Here is a 19,767-nt window from a genome sequence, read left to right on the forward strand (position 1 = left end):
CTTTTCTTGTAGTTAAACTTTCCTGCCGTTAAACTTTCAAGTGGCCTGAAGGAGAAAATCACGCACAGTGACCTATTAACATTAAATGTTTAGGTCATAATAATTAATACCTTAGGAAATGAATTCCCACCAAAATTTTTAAAAGTATAATCAATACTCTATTATCCATTTGCAAAATAGCATAAGAGAGAAAATCGTCGTAGCACATTCGATTTTCTTTACAAAAGAAGATTCAAGTTTCCTAGGAAACTCCACTATTTGCACATATACACAACCGAACTTATATGGATTCACCATGTATTTCAAACAAATATATTTATTTCTTTTGAAAAAAGATATTGTTAAGAAAAATAAAGATTTGTATTGAAAATAAACAAACCGATAAAATGATCCGATAACACAGCTCGTTACGTTATAGATTGTTTGCTTTAGTTACGTAAATCGAATGAAAATAAATAATTTAAAAACGAAAAGATGCCTATTGTGGGGTTGACGAACGTGCAAAGGGGAAAGATTATTGATCTTGAGGAACAAGAAATGTCTCATTCTAGGTATCAGAAATTAGGAAAGCTTAAAAATAGACCTAATCAAAATCGCCAAAAGGTATCAATGGCTCGCCACGATCGTTTAATGGACACGCGCCAACTCGCAACTTTTAATGACAAACATTTTCAAATCAAAATATACAACGGCCAATTCGTAACTTTTCGACTACCTGACCCTGCCAACTCGAAACTGTCTACAGGTGAATTTGAAACCATTGAATAAATCATTTGCAATTTTTGTCGGATAATGTTCATTACAAAATAAATCTTCTGGCTCAAAATTGAAAGTTGTACAATCATTTTTGCAAAAGACATTAACAATTTATTACATTTTTACCTTTAATTAATGTCTATGGATAAACAAAGTTCTAATTATTTTTTACTTCAACTCATTTTAAATATATTTCAATAAACTAATCGGTACTTTTTTCAGTTTTTTTTGGTAAAATGTTTTAACTTAGGTATAGACGAAAATTCTTAAAATCGGCTATTTTTCATTTAAATTGTCAATAAATAAGTAAATAATTAGTACCTTTTATACCACCTTCAAAGAGGGTAACTGTTACACGTACATACCTGGAATAGCGGTATTAAAACTTATACATACTTATATACTACTTAGAAAATGAAAGTTACAAATTCACCGGTAGTTGATGTGTTATTGAAAAATTACCTGAGGGTCAGAGTTGCCAGTTGGCCTGTAATTAGGATGTGGGATTAAATTAGTTACGAATTCACCGCGACCCCGTTTAATTGTTCAAGTCGCTAGAAGAGACCAAACAATTGTACAAGATTGATCGCCTAAATTGGTGTCGTCAACACCAAAACTGGAACATTGTACATTAACAAAATACGCTATTTTCAGACGAAACTTGTATTTGTGTAAAATCAAATTACTGACGAATTCGTGTATCTAGAGATCTGGGTACACAACAATCTTACCAGTTCGCAAGTATGTTGCTTTGAATCTAGAACTGGTAGTTAAGCATTGGAGGGGTGCAATGTGAGAATGTTTAATTTTCATGCATGATAATGCACTTCCACATACCAGTAGAGTGGCTATATACTTCTTTGAAGTAGAAAAAATAACTGTTCTCTAGTGGCCTGCTTGCTACCCCGACCTTAATCTTACAGAACATTTGTGGGATATGCTTAAAAGAAGAATTAAAGCTCGCTGGGATAATCAACAAAACACCGCATGGCTAGTCAAAGTTACTTTTAAAAAAATGGAACAACCTACCCCAACAAAAGTTAAAAATTTTACTAATAAAAAGAACATAAATACATAAACACAGGTTTAAACATTGTTCGTTTCACTTTGAAATTTTGTATTTCACATTATCTTTAAAACAGATAGTTTCAATTTGTATTTCAAGACTTTATTATTTCCTTTAATTTGTATTGGTGTAGTGATTCTCAACCTGTGGGGCGCGCCCCCCTAGGAGGGCGCGCTTTTAGCAATGAGGGGGCGTGAAAATATAAAAAAAAAACACCTAAAACATTGACTAATTTACTAAAATCAAAGCAAAACAAAATTCTGACAAACAAAAAAATAAAATACCCATGAACAAGGAGCTATACATAGTTATGAGCACTGACTAAATCAACTAATTCAATGTAAATTAGTGACTTCCTTGGGCCTGTTTTGCAGAGCAAAGCTTATCAAAACAGGGTGTAATATTAGAAATAGACGTTCTCAGTTCTCATCGCGGAAAATACTGTTTCGCAAAGGTAGGATGGTGAAAACGGTAATAGTATACGAAACGCTCTGGTTTTCAGTGCAGAAAACTCAAATCATTTACCCCTGCCCAAAATTCAAAGAGGGATCTAATATTAAACTGTTTCTTGATTTCGGCATTTGCTGTGAAGTCTATGAAGGTTTCTTCTTCTGCAGTAGAGAGCTCTTCGGGTGTAATTTGAAACGGATTCCCGACCCACTCATAACTATTAGGTAAGTATTAATTGGTCGTCGGCAAAAAAGTATCTTTTAAAATTTTTTGTCAGCATTGCTAAATGATTTTCAATGGTTACAAAAACAACTTTCACGTGTTGTTCTTCAACCTGGTAAGTTTTAAAACATTCATCCACATTTTCAAATATTTCTAGGTTTTTTGCTTTAAATTTCTGTTCCACAATTTCAATTTTCTACAGAATGCGTTATAGGTCTGGATCCCGCGTATGAAAAAAAAGTTGATTAATAGCAAGCTGAAAATTTGTTAATAGCTTAAGGGTGTCTAGTAGAATAAACTTTGATATATGGGAACACTGGAACAGGGGTAGTTTTAATTGTGGAACAGGTTAAAAATTTGGAACGGTCACACCACGAAAACGGCACATTTATTTTGTCCGACAGAACAGACTTAAACTCACCGAACAGAGATTAAACTCTCATGCAAAAATCAGACTGCTATTTATCACCTGTCATAATTGCTGTCATTAGACATATTCTACATGTTCCACTAATTAAAATGCCCATTTGGTGATAAATAGCGGTCTGATTTTTGCATGAGAGTTTAATCTCTGTTCGGAGAGTTTAAGTCTGTTCTGTCGGACAAAATAAATGTGCCGTTTTCGTGGTGTGACCGTTCCAAATTTTTAACCTGTTCCACAATTAAAACTGCCCCTGTTCCGGTGTTCCCATATATCAAAGTTTATCCGACTAGACACTCTTAAGCTATTAACAAATTTTCAGCTTGCTATTAATCAACTTTTTTTTCATACGCGGGATCCAGACCTATTAATTTTATCATTCGTATGAAATATATGTGTATTGGCCCCTTGAAGTTGTAAGTTCAAAATATTTAGTTTCTCGAATATATCAACCAAGTAACTCAATTCCATCAAAAATAAACCATCGTGAAACATCTTGGCTTGCGGCCTCTTTTCTTCTTCTAGAAAAATGGCGATTCCATGTCTTAATTCAAAACACGTTGTAAAAATTTCCCACGTAATAACCAGCTTGCCTCACAATAAAATAATAATGCTGAATGTACCGCATCCATGTCTTTGCAAAGTACAGAAAAGATTCTAGTTTTCAAAGGTCTCATTTTTATAATGAACTATTTTAAATGGGAATTTTTATGTAGATAATTAACTATTGTTACAACCGTAGTTAGCACAATATTCAAGCCAGAGCTTCTCTGTTGATCATACAGTGTCTCTATTTTTGCTTCATTTATATAATCATTTAACATAGCAAATAATGCAAGCGACTTTGCTATCAATTCTATTGGTTTGCAGAAAAGTAGTTCTGCTACTGATCTGCCATCACAAAATCGAACGTAGGCAATAAAATGAGCATATTTATTGCTACTGTTGCCTCATCAAGCTGAATCGAAAACGGCTTTTCACGAAACTTCCTGATGAGCTGATCCTGTACATATTCAGCTATATCACCAATTCGGCGGGCAACAGTATCATTTGATAGAGGTATAAACTCCAATTTTTTAGCAAAATTATCTCCAAACACAGTTTCTACACTTTTGATTGCAGTTGGTAATATAAGATCTTCACCAATAGTGTTAGGCTTTTTAGATCTGGCTATTTAACATCAGACTTTATAAGAGGCAAGTAAAGCTATTTCATTCACAGTCAAAGTTTTTATTAAAACTAATTTTTGCTTTTCACGCCGTTTTAATTTTAACTCGAAGAATTCTCGGGGTTTGTTAATGTACTCACTACGAAGCGTTTCTCAATGTCTTTTTAGTTTATTAGGTTTCATGCTGCTCAAGGTATATTATTATTGCATAGATATATTGTTATTGAACGAGGGGGGGCGCGGTGAAAATAATTATGGAAAATGGGGGCGCAAATGGTAAAATGTTGAGAAACGCTGTATTGGTGATTAAATTGCTATAAAATAAACGTTTGATTTCGCATGCTCGTTTTTTAAATTAACATGAAATAATCAGAAATATGAGATGATTCCATATTATGTTTAGCTGTGAATATTTTACTCTCCTTGTTTTCATCTTTCAGTATTCTCAAAAACATAAGTTGTGTGAGCAATTTTCTATACTTATCGGCAACGTATGTAATCAAGAAGATACCTTAAGAAGAAGGAGAGAAATTTATTTTAAAGGTGTAATTAAAATAATAATGTTGATATTTTGTCTCTATATCTGTATATTTTATTGCGGTGTATGAATTTAATCAGATTTCTCGTTTTCATTTTAATATTGCTACATGTTCTTTCTTGTCCACATTTTTTTTAATAAAAATTTGTGGACAACGCTTCAGTGAACCATCTAAGGTACGCTAATGGCATCGTATTGATAACCGATAAAAAGAAGAAGTGTTTGAAATGATGAAAGAACTGGACATAGAAGCTGGAAATATAGGGCTTAATATGAATTACAGCAAGACCAAAATCATAACAGATACAGATGAGGACATCACAATGAGGATCGGACAAGATGAAATAGAACAAGTTCACGATTATATTATTATACAGGGTGGTTCATCTTATTCGCCTCAGTGTCTGTACGGAAAACCACTTTATATTTAAAAAAAATTCTTCACAGAAATATACAGGGCCATTAATACTAGGTACAATCTAAAAATAATGTGAATTATACAGGGTGCTCCAAAAAAGAGTGGTATATCAAAGTGTTTTCGACTGTGTTGGATTATCGCGACAACGAATATTTTAGTGGGCAACATAAGAAGTACGAAAGTAAATGGCTCTAATGATTATTCCAATAAACAACAATGTAATTTGCAATTTACTTTGGTTCTTTATATTTTACACAATAAAATATTCGTTGTCGAGATAATTCAACACAGTCGTAGGTATGTTCGTGGAATAGGGTATACATACATGGTGTAACAAAAATGTGGGTTATAAGTTAAATCACATATTCTGGGACCAACTATAGTTCGATTGAACCTAACTTACCTTAATACACTTAGTGCACATAAGATTTTATATTGAAAAGGGACATGTGGCTTTCCTATGACAGGAACATCTAAAAAAAATAACTGAAATTTGTGCACCCCATAAAAATTTTATGGGGGTTTTGTTCCCTTAAACCCCCCAAATATTTGTGTACGTTTCAAATAAATTATTGTTGTGGTACTATTAGTTAAACACAATGTTTTTAAAACTTTTTTGCCTCTTGGTAGTTTTTCGATAAGCCAGGTTTTATTAAGATATTTTGAACATTTGTAAAATCTACGACATATTTGTAAATGGTTAAGTAAATGTTCAAAATATCTCGATAAAAACTGATTTATCGAAAAAGTATTAACAGGCAAAAAAGTTTCAACTTTTTTACTTTTTTACTTTTTAACTTTTTTTAGTAGGCAAAAAATTTTAAATTTTAAATTTTAAAAACATTGTTTTTAACTAATGGTACCACAATAATAATTTAATTGGAACGTACACAAACATTCGGGGGGTTTGAAGGAACAAAACTCATGGGGTGCACACATTTTAATAGTATTTTTTTAAGATGTTCCTACCATAAGAATACCGCATGTCCATTTTGAATAAAAAATCTCGGAAAAAATAGTTTTCGATATATTGGAAAATATCGATTTTCATTTTGTAACTTCAAAGGCCTGTAACTTTTTTTGTGTGCACATTTTTTACGAAGGTAAGTAAGGTTCAATCGAACCATTTATGGTCCCAGACTATGTGATTCAATAATATGACCTACCTTTTTGTTACACCCTATATATTTATTTAAAAACATTCAAAGGTTAAGTGTCTATATTTTTCTTTAATAAATAATGTTACAGAAAAAATGAGATTAGAATATAAAATACTACAAAAAAACAATGAGTACTTGTGACTTAAATCTTGAATCTTGATTCAAGAGACGTGATCTTAAATCTTCATTCATAAGTAATGATTGTGACCTAAATAGATAACGTATGTGTTGGTTATCAAGAACATGTCTAATCTACCTAATTAGCATTCGGTTCATTTTTGGACATTTATTTATTTATTTATTTATTTATTTATTTATTTATTCATAGTAAATACAATTGACCTGGCCTCTTGAGAATAATCCAGGTCGTTTTTCCTGATTACAGTAGTTGATACACATAATTTTTATTTTAACACTTTTCTATTTAACTAATTAATAACGGCCCTAATCCATTACTAATTCTGAAAATTATAAATTACAAATAATTCTAATAAATAATTCTAATAAACAATTTTAATAAACAATTCTAAACAATTTTAATAAACAAAATTTAATTTTTAATTTTTTTGAAGTTATACTTCTTTACGATCGAGAGTGAAATTTTATAATGCCGGGCGCATGCGCACATAGACAGTATTAGTATAAGAGCTGTGAGACATTTTTGAGTAGGTATTTTAGGCAACCTGAAAATTTTTCAGGTGACTTTTTCATGATAGCCTAATACAAAAATGCCGGTCTGGCTGGAGGGTAGCGGTTATTTTCCCCAAAAATCCCCCTCAAAGTTAAAAAAAGGGTAAAAATTTTTATTACAAAAAATATCATTGACGTGACTTTAAAGTAAATTTAAATATTCAAATATAAAGGAAATAAACAGGCCAGGCGATTTGAGGGCGATTTTAACTCTGCAAGATACTTGCATGGGCGTCCCAGCATTATTTTCAGAGGATGCATCTGAACTTCAGAAGATTTCATCTGAATCTTTACATACTATTAACGAGTATAAAATATACAACTATACATGCACAGCTATGTACATTCCTTCCGGACAGGGAGGTGCAATTGTTATTTTGACAGGGTATTTTTTAATATTAAAAAAAAATATTCTAAAAAAGACAGGTTTTTTTTGGTGAAATTTTTCAACTGCCTTCCAACTTAAATGAAAAGCGCTATAGGTAAGCACCAGTGTGAGAAAGATCGTATACCGATAGCTGTTTGGGTCCTCTGTTGTAACTGAGCGAGTCCGTTCGCTCGAGAAAAATCACGTGACCTGGCGATACCCTTGTTGTTGTAAGTAACTTTTTTTTTATTAAAGGAAAATAATACGGACTATACAATAAATTTTGCAAATATGATAGAAAAAGACAAATTTATTATTATAAATATATAGGTAGAAAAGTATAAAACTATAAACTAAATTAATTCTGTGTCCGATTCTTGTACTTCTTCTTCAAACTCCTCATCTGAGCTTAAATAATCATTCTCTTTTTCTTCGTCAGACTCCACTCGAGACTCAGATTCCTCTTCTACCTGATCTGTAAATAGTTGTAATATGTATTTAGAGTTAATTAAAAATTAATTAGTGATTAATTAATTAAGTTGCTACGTATTCTTACTTATATAACCAATACTTAATACTTTTCCTTATATAACCAATCACATCAGGTTTTTTATTTCTTAGTATAAGACCAAAGTAGCTCATTTTTTCCTTCATAGTGTTGAGTATTTATTTTTCCTTCTTCATCTTTCTTAATGTTTCCGTGTTTGCTATGTGTTGTGTCCATGATATTTTTTACATTATTCGATAACACCACATCTCACCAATTGCAAGTCTTTCTTCAGATGCGCCCGTGATTGTGCAGGCTTCGACTGACGAGTCTGACGAAGAAGAAGAGAATGAATATTTAAACTCAGATGAGGGGTTTGAAGAAGATGTACAAGATTCGGACACTGAATTTATTTTGCTTATCGTTTTATACTTTTCTACCTATATATTTATAATAATACATTTGTCTTTTTCTATCATATTTGCAAAATCTATTATATAGTACGTATTATTTTCCTTTAATTAACAAAAAGTTACTTAAAAAACTATAATATATAATAATTACTCTAACGTTTCGAGGCACAAAAACATGGGTATCGCCAGGTCACGTGATTGTATCGGTATACGCCCTTTCTCACACTGCTGCTTACCTATAGCGCTTTTCATTTATATGCACGCGTAATTTGTTTGATGACATGGCATTTGGAAAATTTCACCAAAAAACCTGTCTTTAGAATATTTATTTTTAATATTAAAAAATACTCTGTCAAAATAACAATTGCACCTCCCTGTCCGTATAGAATATACATAGCTATGTATGTATAGTTGTATATTTTATACTCGTTAATAGTATGTACAGATTCAGATGAAATCTTCTAAAGTTCAGATGCATCCCCTGAAAATATTCCTGGGACGCCCATGCAAGTATCTTGCAGAGTTAAGATCGCCCTCAAATCGCCTGGCTTGTTTATTTTCTTTATATTTGAATACTTAAATTTACTTTAAAGTCACGTCAATGATATTTTTTGTAATAACAATTTTTGCCCTTTTTTAACTTTGGGGGGGATTTTTGGTGAAAATAACCGCTACCCTCCAGCCAGACCGGCATTTTTGTATTAGGCTATCATGGAAGAGTCACCTGAAAAATTTTCAGGTTGCCTAAAATACCTACTCAAAAATGTCTTACAGCTCTTGGACCATATGTATTTATTTGCTAATCTTTCAAGATATGTATGTATCAGCGCTGTCAGCGCAAATAAGTCATATTATATCATATAAAAGGATATATTAGTGTTCTTAGTAAATGTATTATTTATTATAATTTTTGTGTCTTTCAATTTGTCTTCCTCTTCTTTTATTTTTATGAATTTCAAAAAGGATTCTTAATTAGTAGGATATAAATATTTAAATTGTTATTGGGAAAATCTATAGTTTGAATAGCAAGAAGAACAGAGAGTGAATCGGAAATAATTGTTGTAGATATATCTTCTGATTCTTTAAAATATTGCAGGGCCTCATAAATTGCTATGGCTTCAGCACTGAAGATAGAAAAATCATGGCCTAACTTAAACATTTTTTCTGTTTTAGTAGCAGGTATGTAAAAAGCATATCCAGTGCCAACTAACGTCTTAGATGCATCTGTATATATATTTACAGAGTCTGGCCAATTCTCTAAGAATGTTCTTAAGATGTTAGAGCTAATATCACTGTTTTCATGGTAACTTGGTTTTACTAATTTAACTGTATGTAAAAAAGAATGAAAATCTTCAAGTCCAAAGCTATTAATCACGTTATAATCACAGTCAAAATTTGACAGATCTCGAAAAGCCTCGCAAAGCGGATACTAAATAATTTAGCGGACATAATATCAAAGAAACAATTAGAATTATATAATATCAGACGAAGAAGAAATCAAGTAAATATCCAACCTATATGAATTTGAATAAGAAATTATAAAATAAAAAAATAAAATTATATATAAAAATATGGAATAAAATAATGGTATAACTAAATAAATATTTATATAATAAAAAATTAATATTACATATAAAATAAGATAAAAAAAATAAAAAATTATTAATCAACCAAAAAAAATATAGATAAAAACTTGTAATTTTAAACCTCAATGAATATTTTCGGCTAAGGGTCTGAGGCTCACCGAAATACCATTGGCACTTACAATTATTTCTAACTATTTTTAGATTAATATCTAAATATTTCTAAATATTTTTCATCTGAGAATGAGAACTGGAAGCACTATAAATATTATATTTTCACAAAAAAAAATTAAATTTAAAATAAAAAAAAAATTAAAAATTATATTTTGTTTATTAAAATTGTTTAGAATTGTTTATTAAATTTGTTTATTAGAATTATTTATTAGAATTATTTGTAATTTATAATTTTCAGAATTAGTAACAGATTAGGGCTAGGGCTTACAATACCGGAATTCCGGGATCCCGAATACCGGAATCCCGGACGATTTTTGTCCGGTATTCTATATATGCACAATAAACTTTCCTCTAAGATATTTTTTGCTGTTACAAGAAATTATTTTTGAAGATAAACAATCAATATCATTGTAAACAATATTTATTAAACACGTTCATTGCACATACAAGTCAAGTATAGCGCTTTCTAAAAGCGTGAACGTCGTTAATTTAAGGCGAAGGGTTATATCAGCTTCTACAACCAAATTATTAAATCTCGTCTATACAAATACATAAAATGAGTTATAATATAAAAGTTCTTAAATATTTAAAATTAGACTACTTTATTTTATAAATAAGCCGTAAGATTTATAGGCAAGTAAGGATCTGTTTTTAGGTGGATGTGAGAGGTGGCATTCAGATTTTTGCGGATAAAGTTAGGTGATAACTTCGTTAATAATAATTGATTTATGCTCCTTCTCAAATATGCCCGGAACATTAATAAAAAAAATAAAATATTTCAAAATTTCAAAAAAATTCGTTTTTTTTCCTACTTTTTTTGCTTATAACTTAAAAACTATTCATTTTAGAACAAAGTCCTATAGGAATAAAACAAAGATAATTAAATTTTCTATCAGATATGATTGGTTTAAAATGTCTTAATTTGTCACCCTTGCTTCAAAATAGCAATTAATATAAAATAAGGGGGCAAAACAAGCCTGTCTTATTCAATGATTTTCCATCACTTAGGTTACACTTGGAACCTTCCTAATTCGCTTAGAAAGTTTTTGTAATGTGCTAAAACCGTACACCAAATTTCATTAAAATTGACTTACTAGATTTTGCATAATAATTTTGCAATCTAAACTTTTTTTTTAATTTAAATTTTTTAAAATCTTGCATACAAAAACTAGAACATACAAAGATTTGTCAATTTTTTAACATATAAAGAAATACTCCACCTATCTAATACACTTAACAGAATTGAAATCGGATTATTTAAGCAGCCTCAGCAATGTTTTAAAATTAAAAACAACTTTTGGCTTATAAACAAATTAGTGCTGTGGCCAGGAGGGGGTGCTACGGGCTCCTTTATTTAGATGGACTTACCCAAGTTTTTTATGTATTTTGACCCGTAGAACACGAATTTTTTGGGTCACAGTTGATCCGGATGTCGATAAGATTGTTATAAACAAAGATCTTGAGGAAGTACATAAAATCGATTTTTCTCAAAATAAAACATTCTTTTGTATTTCTTGGGTAATTCTAAGCAAAAAATGTTATTAAGTTTTTTTCGTAGGATGCATAGTTTTCGAGATAAACGCGGTGGAACTTTCAAAAAATCGAAAAATTGCAATTTTTTAACGCGAATAACGTTTGATTAAAAAATAAAATAGCAATTCTGCTGACAGCATTTGAAAGTTTAAGTCAAATTATACCGGTTTTAATTATTTGCATTGCTAAAAATTAATTTTTTTATTATTAAAGGAAGCTATTTGTTTATAAGCCACAAAAAAGTGTTTTTTTGGCTTATAAACAAATTTGCTTATAAACAAAACATTATTTGCATTGCTAAAAATTAATTTTTTTATTATTAAACAAAGCTATTTATTTATAAGCCAAAAAATGTTTATAAATTTAAAACATTGCTGGGGCCCCTTAAATAATCCAATTTTAATTATGTAAAGTGTATTAGATAGGTAGAGCACTTCTTTATATGTAAAAAAATTAGCCAACTTCTAAATGGTCTACTTTTTGTTCAGAAAGATTTTAAAAAATTTGAACTTTTTTAAAAACATTTAGATTGCAAATTTATTATGCAAAATTTATTAAGTCGATTTTAATGAAATTTGGTACACGATTTAAGTATGTTACAAAGAATTTCCTAAGCGAATTAATAAGGTTCTAAGTGCCACCAAAGTGGTTAAAAAATATTGAATAACAACAGACTTATTTTGCCCCCTTATTTTGTATTTATTGCTATATTGCAGCAAAGGTAATACCTTAAGACTTTTTTACCAGTCGTATATCTACAAAATTCAATTATCTTTATTTTATTTCTGTACGACTTTGTTCCAAAACGAATCGTTTTAAAGGCAAAGAAAGCAGAAAAAAATCGATGTTTTTCGAAATTTTTAAATATTTTAAATTTTTTATTAATGTTCCGGGCATATTTGAGAAGGAGCATAAATCAATTATTATTACTGAAGGTGTCACCTAACTTTATCTGCAAAAATCCGAATGCCACCTCTCACATCCAAAAATAGACGTTTTGTCGCAGATCCTTACTGGTCTATTAGTAATCAGAATTGTTTTTACATTTTCAGATCTATTTTTCATTTTTTTGTGTATTGTGGTGTATAAATTAGGCTCACTTATTTTCTGAATTATTAATAATAATTGAAAATATATAGTGGTCTAAATACAGAGTAATCCATATAAAATATTTGTCACAGTAAGTTAATCTTTGTATTAATATATTTTAAAGTTAAATTAATTTTCAAATAGCAAATTTCATAAGTAAAAGTACTATCCTATTATATACAAAATTTATCCTAGAATGAAATATATAGTTTTTTACATAATAAAAGAAACACATACGTTATCTATTTAAGTCACAATCATTACTTACGAATGACAATTTAAGATCACGTTTCTTGAATCAAGATTCAAGATTTAAGTGGATTATATTAGTCACAAGTCCTCATTGTTTTTTTGAAGTGTTTTATATTTTAATCTTATTTTTTCTGTAATATTATTTATTAAAGAAAAATATAGACACTTAACCTTTGAATGTTTTTAAATAAATATATAGGGTGTAACAAAAAGGTAGGTCATATTACTGATTCACATATTCTGGGACCATAAATGGTTCGATTGAACCTTATTTACCTTAGTACAAATGTGCACATAAAAAAAGTTACAGAAGTTACAAAATGAAAATCGATATTTTCCCATATATCGAAAACTATTTTTTCCGAGATTTTTTATTGAAAATGGACATGTGGTATTCTTATGGTAGGAACATCTTAAAAAATACTATTAAAATGTGTGCATCCCATGAGTTTTGTTCCTTCAAACCCCCGAATGTTTGTGTACGTTCCAATTAAGTTATTATTGTGGTACCATTAGTTAAAACAATGTTTTTAAAATTTTTTGCCTGTTAAAAAAAAGTTAAAAAGTAAAAAAGTTAAAACTTTTTTTGCCTGTTAATACTTTTTCGATAAGCCAGTTTTTATCGAGATATTTTGAACATTTGTAAAATCCACCACATTTTGTTAAATGGTTAAGTAAGATTATAGAGACTTAATAATATTATTATGAAAATAATATTCTATAATCTTACTTAACCATTTACAAATATGTCGTGGATTTTACAAATGTTCAAAATATCTCAATAAAACCTGGCTTATGGAAAAAGTACTAAGAGGCAAAAAAGTTTTAAAAACATTGTGTTTAACTAATAGTACCACAATAATAATTTAATTGAAACGTACACAAATATTTGGGAGGTTTAAGGGAACAGAACCCCCATAAAATTTTTATGGGATGCACAAGTTTCAGTTATTTTTTTAAGATGTTCCTGTCATAGGAATCCACATGTCCCTTTTCAATAGAAAATCTTATGTGCACTAAATGTATTAAGGTAAGTTAAGTTCGTTCAATCGAACTATAGTTGGTCCCAGAATATATTATTTAATTTATAACCCACATTTGTGTTACACCATGTATGTATAGAAGATTGCATATTTACAACATATAACAAACAGATTTAAAACAAAAACCGGAACTGTGAAGTCAAGCACTTGAAGAAAAAGGTTTAAAACTTAGTAAGACAAAACGGAATATTTGGAATGTTCATTTAAAGATTGACTAACCGGGGTTTAATCGATACAGAAAGTACCGGCCCTTAGGATCGGTATTACAGATTAATGGGGAATGAAATGGTGATGCATGCAATAGAATTAGGACTGGATAGATGAATTGGAAGTCTAATTTTTCTTTTATTTTGTGTATTTTATCAAAAACTATATTTCTGGTTTCTTTTTTCAGATTTTTCCGTAAGGAAAATCTTCAAAAACCATTTCATGTCATTTTCACTTCATTTTCAGTTTCATCCAATTTTTGATGTCCTAAGGGACTCGGTTACTACAAATTATATATAACCTATAAAGAAACCTTGATTTAATTGATTTGAAACCTTGATTTAAAAATCTGAAAATCTGAAAGATGGTTTTTAAGAAAATACACAAAATAAAAAAATGAGACCTGCAGTCATCTCTAAAAAAAAGTTATACCTACTCTTTTTCTAAAAAAATGCATTTTGAGTATATTACACACTGAACCTACGGATCTATAAAAAATAGACATGTTTTTGTAGAAGCCTCAACTATGCGTGTGAATTTTCAAAAATTTTGAAATTCATTGCATCCCACCTCAAAAATAAGGGGGAGGCGGGTTAAAATTGCGCTGAATCTTAGTTTTTAATATCAAATAGAAAGTAAAAAATTTCAAAATAATTCTATTCGCTCTGAGCGTTAACAAAGTGTCAAAGCAAAATCGACCGACCTGCTCATGGTGGCGGTTTTTTGAAATTCTATCAGGACGCTTTGTGTATGTTTAAACGAGACATTTAAAAAAATGCCGTGTCACGCTAGTGATATTATGTATTACTTAATATAAACAGAAAATAAAAACGCACTTAATCTGATATAAATTCTTCTATTTCCAATATTGATTATCAGTTTGATTTTGTATACATAACCTCACTATCGCAGTTTATGTCAATAAATCTTTATTAACGAAAAAGAAAATATTTTTGTTGCACTATAAATTACAGTATAAATTAATAACTAATGAATTCTAACAATTGTATTCGGTTATTATCACTACAAAATAAAATATTCCAGTTTAACAAAATAATCCCATAAGACCTTAGAGCATGGAAAATTTTTTGAGAGAGAAAAAATTTTCCATGCTCTAAGCATAAGACTCAATGTTAAAACGTCCTGACAAAATCTGACAGCGTGTCACGTGACTGTACAGGGGAGACGCACGGAGCCACTTAACGGGGTACCCTTTTTGGTATTAGAGAGTTATTGCCACCGGCAAATAAAGGATCCTTTATTACAGGATACTTTAATAAAGGACAAATACAGGACGGGTCTAAAAGAGTGGTATTGCAAACGCAGTTAAAGAATCTTTTATTTTGACAAATGACATGAAATATTTTTGTAAATATAAAAATAACCTATAAAATTCCATTTGTCGATATAAATTAAAATAAGATAATTGAAGAGTAAAACGTTAAATTTAATTATTTTGTCATTTAAAGATGTTTAGAGAACAACATAATATATCCCATAATACTGATCGTTCAATAATATGGAAGTGCAATAAATTGGAAATACTATTTTAGGAGTTTTTAAATACTTTTGCATATGGGTATATGTAATGGGGAATTTCTGGAGAATATATTAGGGAATAGTGGATATCCATTCCTCAACTACAACTACCGAATGACACCATTCCAGAATTTTCGGACAGAAGTTGTGTTTTTATAATCCATCACAAATCCCTTCAAGAATTGTTATTGAAAGAACATTTGGTATTGTGAAGAGATTTCCCATTTTACCATATGTAATGAGATGCAAGTTACCTTTTATTCAAAGAATAATATCAGCTTGTTCAGTTTTACATATTGCAGTAGTACATAATAGAGAAAACGTTGAAATACTGGCAAATGAGTGTGCTGTTGATATTGATATAGAAGCTGTGGCAGTACATTTTCAACCAGGAGCTAATCTAATGCGACTAAGTTGTGTGTGTGTGTTTGTTTAAAATTATTGTTCGACATTTAAAGCTAGCGCTTAAACTAATTTTATTTTTATTGGACTGCAGTTTGTTAATAAATTTATATAAATATTATATTGGTGACTGATTTTAAGTATTTTATGATCATTAGCAGGTTTTAAATAATAAATGTATAAATATATACATACATGCTATTGGCGTTTGATCTTTTATCCATTATGGCCCTCTCTTTCTTTCTTTTCACCTCTGGATAACTAGTTATCAGGAAGTTTATCTGACAGATTAGATACTAATAGATATCTGACAGAGAAAAACTTCCCGTTAACTAGTTATCCGGAGCTGAAAAGACAGATACTAAGGATACTGTTATATAAACTTCCCAATAATTAGTTATCTGAAAATGAAAAGACCTCTAATCTGTCAGATAAACTTCCCGATATACAAAAAGATAATAGAAGAATTAAGCTTTATGCTGGTTTTTATTAATTTTTTTGGCAATGTTTAAATAAACAAATACTGATGGCATGAAATGGATCACGAACAAGGAAGAATGAAGAAGGAATTGGAGGTTGTATTTACCATTAAACGCATAAAACTGCAGTATCTGGGACACATATGATAAATCAGCACCGTTACTCCCTGCTGCAGTACATATTGCAAGGTACAGTCAAAGGTAAGCGAAGACCTGGTAGAGGGAGAATATCAATGGAACTGTTTCGAATCGCAGCTAGCAAGGTTACGATTGCTATATGATTTCCAACATTCGAAACGGATAAGAACCAAAAGAAGAAGATGGCATGAAAATGAAAGTGTATTAATACTTTTGATTAAAAACTTTATAGATTCTAATCTATAAAAGATTAAATTTTCAAAAATAAATACTTTGTTTTATTTTGTTAACCTGTTGTTATATATCTGTTGAATAGAACTCTATTTTGAATCTAGAATTTTAACAAATCCTAACTTTCATTAAAATTTATTGATCTTATATCTTCAATCTCTTATATCTTCAATAAATATTTATTTCTATAGAAAAATGTAAAATATATTGAGTTTAATAAATGAGTTACTGATATTTTAAGTCTGATCATTGTAATTAGTAACAATTTAAAATTATTTACGTAATATTCCTTTTTACAACTTCTTGTAATAACTCAAGCTTCAATAAAATGTTCTTTTCTATATTCGTTTGGGTCAAAACATCAATAATCTATATCTCAGAATATTACTTAGAGTTGTTTTTAATAAATAAAACCCAACATACAACTTTAATGATGAAAGTTTAATCAAATATCAATCCCACAATACATAAATTATCAATCCAAAGAAGCGACAAGATAAATTCAAAATACAAGTGAAGTTAGACCTTTCTTCACATTTTTGACACGTTATGTCAAAATAAAGGAACTTTTATTAAAATAAAGGTGTCCTCTAATTTTCCTTAAATACAGGCGGCCTGTATTTTATTAAAAGACAAAAATAAAAGACGCAATACTGCGCATGCTTATATGTCAAAATAAAGGATCTTTTATTACAGGTCGACTTAAAAGACGTTGGCAATAACTCTCTAATAGAGAGTTGTCATTGACATAACGTGTCAAAAATGTGAAGAAAGGTCTAACTTCACTTGTATTTTGAATTTATCTTGATGAATGGCATTAACCAGGGTCACCAAGGCATTTAAAGAAAAAGTAGTAAAAATATGTGTAGTTTATTGAATCATCAATTCAAAACAATGAATACCAGCAAAACTACGAGAAATATCATCAGAAAAATATTAATTTAATTTATAACGCAACAAAACAACAATTTGATTCGGAGAAATATCAAAATATTTTGAACATAAAAATAAAAATATTAACGCATTCACAAAAAAAAAATTCGCAACTGAAATTTTATGAAACAAATTCCGAGTACAACATTGATTAAATATTTTATTAGAAATTGATATTTACCTGCAGACTCAAAATGAACCTGCGTCCCCAAAATAGGATAGGCTTTGGGTCCAGGAATTGCTAAGATGTGTTTCCAAAACGTTTCATCTTTTCTATTGATGCGGTAAAAAATATAAACCAAAGCTACAACTGCAGCAATCAGTAACACGATCATTTTTTTTTCACCTTGCTTGATTTGCGAAAGAGAATACACACACTGTCTCTTGTTTTCCGGCTACTCTGGTTATAATGATAAACAGTGTGAGGTATTACACAGCAATTTAGACCCCATCTGATTCTCGAGATAAAATTCAAGGCTAAACCGGTTGTTTTTTAAATTTTTAATAATTATTAGTTGTTTGAGAAGTCTTGAAAATAAAGTGCTGTATCATACAGCATGTAAGCATAACGTTCTCAACATGTACCTATGTCTTGACTGTGGTGGGCACAAATGTATAATACAGCGTAGGTTTGTAAAAACGGTTTGTAACCTAAAATGAAATTATATTTCTGTAAATGCTTCTCATTATAATTAAGTATATTATAAACAATATCTAGAAAATATATTTTCTAATTATTGATTTTTAGTCAAGGGGCTCAAACCTCAAACGTGGTCTGTAATAGATAAGGAAGGTAATTTAAAGACCGATACTGATGAAATATTGGAAACATGGCGAAACTACTGTGGCGAGCTATATAAAAATAACGAGGTATCAGTAGAAAATCAGTGGCCTTCTGACTACCCTAGAGAACCTACTGTTTTACTCGCTGAAGTCAAAGATGCAATTAAATCACTAAAGAGAAATAAATCCCCAGGCATTGATTCAATACCATGTGAAATACTACAGTTACTAGATGATAAAGGATTACATATCATCCATTCTATCTGTGTCGCTGTTTTGGAATTCAGGAAAATGGCCATCTGATTGGTGTACCTCAATTTATATCCCACTACATAAAAAAGGAACTACTACCAGATGTGAAAACTACCGCACGCTGTCACTAATAACACATGCTAGTAAAATCTTGTTGCATATCATCAAAAACAGATTAAAAACCTATCTACATTACCAAATACCTCAGGAACAAGCGGGGTTTGTAAAGGGTAAAGGTACAAGGGAACAAATCCTGAACCTGAGACAACTCATTGAAAAGTCTAGATAATTTCAAGTACCTATGATTATATGCTTCGTTGACTACCAAAAGGCATTTGATTGTGTAAGCTGGATAAATCTGTGGTCAATTTTAATAGAAATGGGCGCACCAATGCACCTGGTGACACTTATTAAAAATCTGTACCAGTCTAATATAGCGACAGTACGACTAGATCAGAAGTTCTCAAACCAATTCAAGACCGAGAGAGGTGTTAGACAAGGATGCGTGTTGTCACCTGACTTATTTAACATTTATGGTGAACATGTCATGAGGATGCTTTTAGAAGGATGGGCCGGTGGAGTAACAGTAGCTGGTAGGAAAATCTCCAATTTAAGATTTGCTGATGACACTACACTTATAGCAGCAAATGAGCAAGAAATGTTTGATCTTCTGCGAAGAGTTGAGTACGAAAGCAATAAAGTTGGTCTGAAAATCAATAAAGCTAAGACAAAAATAATGGTGGTCGACAGATTTGACACTATTCAACTGACTAACATATTACAGGAATACCAGATAGTAAACACCTTTGTCTATCTCGGGTCTAGTATAACTAACGATGGTAACTGTGAAACAGAAGTTCGGAGACGTATTGGTATGGCAAAAATTGCGATGAGTCGCCTAACTAAAGTTTGGAAAGACAGATCTATCTCTCAAAATATCAAGATGAGACTGGTGAATGCCCTTGTATTCTTA

The 19,767-nt window shown here is 30.3% G+C and overlaps 1 protein-coding gene across 2 annotated transcripts in view; it reads right to left on the reverse strand.

Annotated features, from left to right (window-relative positions):
• Nucleotides 1-18,189, reverse strand: part of LOC126881695 (cytochrome P450 4C1-like) — a 121,210-nt gene extending 103,021 nt beyond the window's left edge. The window contains exon 1 of one of the 2 annotated variants that reach the window (XM_050646103.1): nt 17,941-18,189. In XM_050646103.1, coding sequence (XP_050502060.1) covers nt 17,941-18,094 — 154 coding nt within the window. In that variant the 5' untranslated portion in view covers nt 18,095-18,189. The remainder of the gene's footprint in view (nt 1-17,940) is intronic. The other variant, XM_050646104.1, reaches the window with a different exon arrangement.
• Between the last annotated feature and the right edge of the window lie 1,578 nt (nt 18,190-19,767).

The sequence above is a fragment of the Diabrotica virgifera genome, chromosome 3 (assembly GCF_917563875.1).
Source record: "Diabrotica virgifera virgifera chromosome 3, PGI_DIABVI_V3a".
NCBI lineage: Eukaryota > Metazoa > Arthropoda > Insecta > Coleoptera > Chrysomelidae > Diabrotica > Diabrotica virgifera.